At 32.9% G+C, this 9,066-nt stretch overlaps 1 protein-coding gene and 1 pseudogene across 1 annotated transcript; both read right to left on the reverse strand.

Annotated features, from left to right (window-relative positions):
* Window positions 1-184: 184 nt before the first annotated feature.
* LOC107819290 (uncharacterized) lies at window positions 185-1,841 on the reverse strand. Its single transcript, XM_016645386.2, has one exon. It carries the CDS (start codon window positions 1,525-1,527, stop codon window positions 370-372), a length of 1,158 nt encoding a protein of 385 aa, XP_016500872.2. The 5' UTR covers window positions 1,528-1,841; the 3' UTR covers window positions 185-369.
* A 2,855-nt stretch (window positions 1,842-4,696) lies between these two features.
* Window positions 4,697-8,829, reverse strand: LOC107802796 (sesquiterpene synthase 15b-like; annotated as a pseudogene).
* Window positions 8,830-9,066: the final 237 nt, after the last annotated feature.

A 9,066-nucleotide genomic window follows, 5' to 3' on the forward strand; every position in this document is an offset into this window, starting at 1 on the left:
AATGTTTATAGTTTTTTTACTTCTAAAGGATCACCGTTTAGCTCAATTGCATGCTCATCATGTGAGATTTATTTGGAGTAGTCATTCTGAATCGAGTCCTTTGTTTTTCCTCTCAATTTGAGGCTGAAGTAGTTGATGCCAAAGTCGAGTAAAGCCTATTTTAAGACACCTGGTGCAACTCACAATTTATGATATTTGAGTAATAAAATAGCTACTTGTCAACAAAACAGTTTAGACAGTTTTCTGCAACTTTTCAAGTAACTGTTAAAATAGATTAGAGAGTGGAAATGCTATATTCAATTCGTTAAGATAATTACAATAAGAGTGAGTTTCATGTGTTTTTCAATTTTCAGCTGATACTATACTCGATTAAGTTGCAGGCATTATTGGAAGCCTTTCCTCTTGTGCACGCAGAGAGTGCAGGTCACTGCCATTAGCAAGGCTATTGAACTCCACAGATTTCGATGGCATTGTTGGGTAACGTCGTTGGCAGAATGTCACCAGTCTTTTAACCGACTGCAGATACTTCCTAGTTGTCTCATTGTTCATGATATGAGCAACACTAACATTACTCGTGTGAATCTTCTCACGAGCTGAACGTTCATGAATACCAACCATAGTAACACCAATAGGCCAAGGTGCATTACCAATTGCTATATCAATATATTGATCCATTGCTGCTGAATATTCCCTCTTCCTACAGCATTCAACCATCACAATTAGTGCTTGCCTTATGTCCTCAGCAAGTAACTTTTTCCTGCACAGCTTGAATAACGGATTCAAGTCCCTAGCACATTCCATAAATGTAGCTACCCTCCGGTTTTGATCAGCCTGATTAGGACTCCTGGTATTCTCATCAATCTCCTCATTCCACTCATTCAATAACTTTTTGAAGAACACCAAAATCTTATCCTCATCACACAATTCCTCAAAATTCGTTTTCATCCTCTTCAAATCTTCTTCATCATCTTTATCCTGATCTGTTGTGGCCTTGCGCTTCTTAATTGCACTCAACGTCATCCCTGATTGTCGCTTCTTCAATTCAAGAATAGATCTCAAAAACTCATTGGTTTGCCCCTCAGTCATATCACTATCATCAACTTCAAACAATCCAGCTTTCAGCACAGAATTCAACCTATCAAGCCGCGCCTCTTCAATTTCTCCGAATAAAGTCACCGGTTGTTTTAGAAACCTTAGGCGGCGAATTACTTCTTCTCGCGGAAGGGAGGCTGATGAAGAAGATGATGAATATTCCGGTTTGATCATCGGGCATTGTATGTCGGATTTAGTAACTGTAGAATTCCTCTTCTGTTCTAATAATTGCTTTTTACGTAGGGCTTTCGCTTCGGCTTCGCGTTTTTTCTCTTCGCGAACTCTTTTTTGGCGTTTCTGTTCGATCTCCAACTTATTGAAATATTTCCGGCAACGGAGGTCTAGGGCTAGGATTTCTCGTAGCTTTTCTGCTTCCTGTTTCAGTGTATCCATGTCGTGAATTGGAGGTTTAACTACAAACGGAGAGAATCTCATAATCAACGTCCAAACTTACTTTGCATTTATTTATACAAACTTTGCATAGCAAAACTTAAACCCAAGCCGCGTAGGATTCGAATTCCCTTTTACAAAAGACTTTGCATAGCAACACTAAGGCCTAAGCAGTGTAGGATTCGAGTTCCCCTTTTAAGTTATATAATATAGAGAAATACATATCTTTTGTTGCTCTAAAAAATAGCCAATATTTTTTTTTGTATATTTGTGTATTATATACATATGATATACATATTCTATATACTTTTTGGTTAGTAGATGCAATTAGTTTCGATCAACCAGTCAACTTGTATTTTGCACTATAACATATAATAAAATAATGTTATATGACACGTAGAAAGTTACATGGTTGCCTGGGGTGCTTATTTGTTATATTCAAATTTTTTCCTTAAATCCTCTTAAAACCAAGACATCTTCATTAAAAAAAAATGTTGGTTTGTCATATATAGAGCAAGTGCATACTCAAAATGCTAGTCACATGGCAATGTGATTCAAATGTGACTCAAGAATAGGGGGCGGCAAACGGGCGGGTCGGGTTGGATATGGGACGAGTCAAAAACGTGTATAAAAAACGGATAAATTATCCGACCCGACTCATATTTAATACGGATAAAAAATGGGTTAACCGGCGGATAATATAAGTAACCATATTATCCATGGCTTCATGAATATGATCACTTTTGGGAGAATTCTTAGCTAGCATTTGGCCATAGATTCCCAAATTTGTTTTGAAAAATTTGATTTGGGTGAAATTTGGTTTGGAGATGAAAATATGTTTGGACATCAGTTTTCAAAACATATTTCACTTTAGTTTTTTGAAAAAAAAAACATGAAACATGACTTATACCCACAAGTTCTAAAAACTATCACAAATACCCAATATTACCTTCATCAATAACATTCATTATTATTATCACAAACCATAGTCCTGAAACATAAATAAATTTGGTACAAAATTATCATTTTTATAATGAACTACATAATACACTATCAGATGACCAAGAAGACGAAACAACATTGTTACAAAATAATAAATGGTGGGCTCTTTTATAATATACGAAAGTTTGGGGCAATTTTTAAAAAATATAATAGTAATATTTTGGGTCAATCTTGAGTTGGTTTTGGGATTTGGGTTTTGGGTTTTGTGAATTTGCCAAAATATGGATAAAATTTATGAACAAATATGTATTTGCCAAAAAAAGTTTTGGCAAAATCTATGGCCAAATGGGTCCTTAGTCTCCCAAACTTGAGGAACCCTCAATTTGAGGTTTTAGAAATATAAAAGTTAAAACTCATTAGTTATCTATTGGTCATCCGTTGGTCATCCATTTTCTAAAATAGATAATATGGTTTTTATCCATATTTGACCCATTTTTAAAAAATTTATTATCTAACTCATTTTCTATTAGATAATATGAGTGGTTAACCACTATTTTGCCATCCATGCTCAAGAAGGCAAGATGGTGGCAAAAGATTAGACTACATTGAGTTTCACAATGCAACATTATTTACGTAACCATACTATCTTGTCTTTGACCAATTTGGCTTTGTTAATTCCAACACGTACTCATCAAAATTTAAAACCAAGTCGCTGCTATCTCTATACCAAAAATACTGGATCGATGTTTGTTCGCCCCTACCTCTTCATCTTCACCTTCCACTGCACCAATTTTTGCAACTCCTCTGCAATTTAACGTCTTAATAATTGTTGTAAATATTAAGACAACTTCCTTTTTCTAATTTTATCACTAATTATGCCTTGTCAATATATCAAGCTATTAAATTCATATACCTTTAATGAAATTAATCATGATTCTAGAACAAGTTATTAATAATATTTCTTAGGGGTGTACAAACCGAACCTGAAAATCGCATCAAACCGAAAAGTCAAACCAAGCCGATTAAAAAATCAGAATATGTTTGGTATTGAGTTAAAAAATCTGAACCAAAACGACATATAAATATATAATTTTTATATATACCTTTAAGAGTTTTTACAGAATTTTCTTTAAAAAATGTCTAAAAATATTTGCGATTCTCTTATGGGATGTAATATTTAGTTAAATATGAAGTGCTCTATATTTATTAACTTTAAATAATGGGTTGTATGATCACTTTCTTATCAAGTGTTAGTGAAATACGTCAATCTCTTTGTTCTTTCATATTCATACATCAAGATCTATTAAATTATTATATCTTTTTTCGAATTTGAAATGATATTTCAATAATTTAACAATTAAATAGAACATATCATTATATAGGTTCATATTTATTTTTATTTTTAATTATTAAATTCGGTTAAGCTTGAAAGTGTATATCAACGTAAAATTATTATCAGACGACTAAAAAATAAATATCATGTGTTACTAAGAAAATTCTTCCACAAGAATATTTTAATAGATCATATATTTGTCAATTTTTTCAATTTTTACTAAACATATATTTACTTATAAAAAATTTAACAAGGTAAGATTAAAATAATATTCATATAACAAAAAAAAACTCCGAAAAACCCGACAAAACCGAACCAATCCAAACCAATATAGTTGGTTTGGTTTGATTTTGATAAAAACCGAACCAATCCGGTCCATGTACGTTCATTATTTCTAACAACAAAAGACAAATGCCTTATTTTTCAGATTTTGATATTTTGTTCCCAAGTAAAAATTAAGTTTATGTAATGATTTTCCCTTTCCAAACTTCTGAAAGAGGATTTAGATTATTATTCTTGTCACAATTGTATAAGTCTGCGACCAGCACTTAGTGAGCCACGAACCATTACTCACCAGTTTGTTTGGACGGTTGTTCCGTGTTGTTTCATAATGTATCGTATCGTATTGTAGTATACTGTATCGTTTTGATGTATACAATGTTTGGATATATTGTATTTTTTTGTCGTCGTTTCATGATATCATGAACCAATAATATGAATAATAAACTTACAATATTATAAAGAAAAAATAAGGTACAACGTAGAATTATTATATAAAAGTTAGGGTAAAGGATAAAATATGATTTTTTAATAATAAGGAAGAGCATGATGAGAAAAAAAAAAGAAGGTAACGACGCGACCACACCAAAGCGGTCATTCCATAAAGTGACACTTTTCATCGTTACGTAACGACGGATTTAACGATACAATACAATAAAATTTAAATAACAATCAAAACAAACAAACATTGTATTTAAGTAACAACACAATACAATACAATACAATAAAATACAATACAAACGGCAGTAACTTACTCAAATCGTGTATATAGTCGGAGCATCTAATTAACTACACAGAGACAACTCTAGTTTGGACGCAACCCAAGAAACATCAAGCTATAAAGTAAAATTCTCATGTTGCGATAGGATCAATTAGCACCATAGAGACGACGTCTTTCAAGTTATTTTTGGAAAATGTATAAGCATCTTCATCTTTATAAAAGAAATCTGCAACCCTTGTAAGGTTGAGCACTGGCATTAGCAAAACTCTTGGTACAGCTGTAGGTTTTAGGCATTCTCGATTCAAATCCTTCCATCTATTCTCTATTATTTTCCTAATTTCCATGTATGCTTCTTCTTTTTTGACACCATATTCATTCATGTAACATTCGATACCTGAAGCTACATCCCCTCTTTCAAGCTCTATCTGCATCCATAATATAATTGAAAAAAAAAATTAAAATAAGAAGGAAACATTACTTCGGATTAAATCATACATCCTAATCCTTGAGCTATTATTTGCATGTACACTAATTTTCTTCAACTTTTTACTTGTGTATATGGAAAGAATATTTATACTATCACGTCACTTGAGAAGATAACTGTAGGGTACAAGTTAAATTACACTAATAGTATAAAAAGCATTTATACTGTCTGTATATAAAAGTAAGATCTTATTTATATATATTCAAGGATTGCACCAATAAATAACAATACCTCATGTGTTACAAGATCGTTGAGCAATCTTGCAATTATACATGAAGCGACGAGAATTGTAGGTTCAGATGATATCCAATCAAATGCCGCCTTAGTTGCTACCTCTCCCATGCCTAACCAAGAAGTAGTGGCAAGCAATAGGTAAGTGCTCGATGGAATTCCATTCTTTATATACTCCTCCATTGTTGGGACATTCATCCCATGATACCATTTGGCCTCTTGGAAGTAAGCCTTCAACAGCTTTTTCATCTGAAAGTTCATGGAATTTGGTTCACTGAGTTCAACTAAATCCAGTACTTTGACGCGATACGCAAATATACATGTGAATGGTTTACTAAAAATTGAATAAATATTAAATTTTAAACTCATATTTTCAAAGTAACCGAATTAAATGCCAGGTACTTAAGAGTTGAACCCATCAAGTTTTAATTTTTGCATCCATCTCCGAAGTTGTTCACTATTTTGTTACCTCAGTTATGGAATATTCGACTCCAAATGACTTATTATCATGACTTTCCAACTCTCTCTCCACTTCACGGTAAACATCAAGAAGAGCACGGTAAGAGAGCTTCATATACGGCGGTAACTCTTCTGAAGCATCAATGTTCCACCTACATTTATGTCAAATATCACATTCAGTCAAATTATATTCTACTGTGCAAAAGAGCATTGCTAAGTTCTTATTTTCTCTACCTAATATTTTTTCCAGGGGTGTCAAATGAGCGGGTTAGGCTAATTTTGGGCTGATCAAAACGGATTGAGTCAATAATTGGGAAGGTCAAGTGACCCGCCCAAAAATTAATTGGATTAAGTTGAGCTAAAATTTGGGTCATAACCCAACCCGCCAAACTTTTAACAAGCTTTACTTAATATATGTTGTTTTCTTATGAATTATATAATTACTAAATAAGAATTTTTTTTTCTTTTGTTATGGTCATATATAACATATCAAACAAAAAATATTATTTTAAAGATATTTCGGCAAAGTTACTCATGGATCAATTTGGGCTAAAAATCAGCCCAACTTTAAATGAGTTAAGTTGAGTTAAATTGGGTCAAGATAGACTGAGCTCAATAAATGAGCGGGTCAACAATCATCCCAAACTTGGACGGGTTGGGCGGGTTATTTGGGCTTGAGCCAAATTTGACGGCCCTAGTTTTTCCAAATGTAGAAATATAAAGAAGTAAGCTATTGATGTGAGAAAATTAAAAAATTACCTTTCAATTGCCTTTGTGAGGAGAGTAAGTTCATCTAATGTGCCATATGTATCGTAAGTGTCATCCATAATTGAACAGAAGCATAACACTTTGGTTAGTATTTTTCTGGCAACGCTATACTGAGGCTCAAAGTATACACCTAAACTCCAGAAGTATAACTCAACTACTCTGTCTCTTGCAAAAGGTAGTGTCTCTGCTATTTCCGAATCTTTCCACCACCTAAAATGTAAAGTAATTGGAAGAGAAAATTTGATAAAGTAATTTAATCATATAAAAGTTGTTTACACTGTCAGTGAGTATAAAGTTAAATTTTGTAAAGTTAGGTTAGTGAATGTGTAGCTTGCCAGTTACCTTGTGATATCACATAGCTCCCTTTTATGCAACCTTTGCAAGATGTTGAAATCCAATTTAGCAAAATTTAGTAACACTTCATTGTGATTCATCTTCTTGGTAAAATGAAATGTATTTCCTCGTTCCTACCCTTACTATAGTATTATTGATTGGATACTTTAGTGCATCGCTCACTTGCATCACGAGAGAATTGCTCAATTTAGGCAACATTTGCTTCAAATGAGCGTTGGTGAAATTAACTGCTTCGTCCAGAATTCCTTCACCCTGTACTCTAAATTGGGCTGCTTCATACAAGCTCAACAATCCTTGCACGTCACTAACCAATGCTTTCTTATAATTTACTTGATCGTCAGTGAACTTCCTAAAAACATCTGCTCCGAAATAATTTTTATATTATCAGTACACAAAAGTTAACTCTTATTCAAAAAAGGACAAGGCTCCGGATGAGCAAACAAGCTTGAGTAACAATTGCATAAGTATAAAACTTATTTGCGCTATCATTGTAGCTAAACCTATTATAGTAGATTGGTTATCATTAATTTTAAATTAGCAATAAATATTCATTCTACAAATTTACCAGTTATAGCTATCTTATAAGTGATCTGATTGTGTTAATATCTTTTTTGCACTGACAACTTAAACTCATTGCATAATGTCAAGTAGGAGGAAGATTACTACCAGATGAAACATAATAACCATGTTGCCTAAGTAATCGAAAGCTTAGAGCAACAGCATGAAGGTCACTTTCATCAACTTGGCCAATCCATTTTTCATAACTAGTATAAATGTAAGCCAATGATTCCTCAATCTCATGTTCAAAATGGTACGCCAATCCAAGCAATTGGATTTTGTTGATTATGTCAAGCTTTTGCAAAGATTTGGAAGGAGCCATCTTTAGCATTTTTCTCACTTCTTCTTTTAGGTCCTCGTGCTCCTTCTCTTCCCATTCATTTGCTACCTACACGAGTAAATTTTGAAATTTGTTACTATGGAGTATATGTTAGTATTTTGGAAAGATGGATTAAGGCATATATAGTGTGTTCAAAACCCCGAAAAAGATGGTAAAAAAAGAGAGAGTAACTAAATCCAATTATACCAAGAGATCAGCATAGGTAAGAAAATGGTCTCCCCAGATAGTAGGATGATGATTGGCACTGCGCCGTGTGACCTCAGCCTCACCAGCAAACCCATCCATTTCTTCTTCTTTTGAAGGAGGAAAGGAAAAGAACCAAGATTGATCAATATAGGTGTTAGTGTGATATTAATGAACACAAAAGGCGAACTTATGGTCACCATGCGGTCAAAATTTATTCGCACCCAATGTTTATACCATAATTATGATTTAGTCATAATTATGTTTGTGAAAATATATATTATGTATTTATTGGTTTGATATAAACACCTGATACGAGTAATTAAGTTTCTGTTCTTAGGATGCATCCCCAAATAGATCCATTAACTTACTACTACAAGGGGATTATTCACATTTTTTGAAAGTGTGTGGATGTTAGAACATATTCCATACTTGCTAGTAACTTTTTAATGTATGAACAAAATATAGCAATATAGGAGTAATGCTATACTTCTATGCAGAACAGCACCATTATATGAATTGCCCTTGATAAAGGAAAAGAGGAACATACCTTTTAATTACCAGTTCTTGGCTCTTTGCCAAATGCAAAGTAGTGTGGCTTAGGCTCTGTAACTAGGCTTAAAAACTAAGAATGTAAATTAGGAAAGTTGTCTTTAGGTTACCCAGACACACACAACATGATTCCGTTAGTATTTATAAAGCTTCGTAATACCAATAAATATCATATACAAAGTATATCACTTTTAGTGGTCTATTTTTGAATTTGTACTCCCTTTAAGAAAAAATAAATAAAGTATATAGTTTACAATTTTATCCATAATAATGATAGCATTTCCAAAAGTTTTGAGAAATGATATGGGAAATGAGTAGTTAATGATAAAGATAAAACAAGAAAAAAGATTATTTTTCTCTTGATTTAGTATAGTAGATAA

This window comes from Nicotiana tabacum, chromosome 2 (genome assembly GCF_000715075.1).
Source record: "Nicotiana tabacum cultivar K326 chromosome 2, ASM71507v2, whole genome shotgun sequence".
NCBI classification, from domain to species: domain Eukaryota; kingdom Viridiplantae; phylum Streptophyta; class Magnoliopsida; order Solanales; family Solanaceae; genus Nicotiana; species Nicotiana tabacum.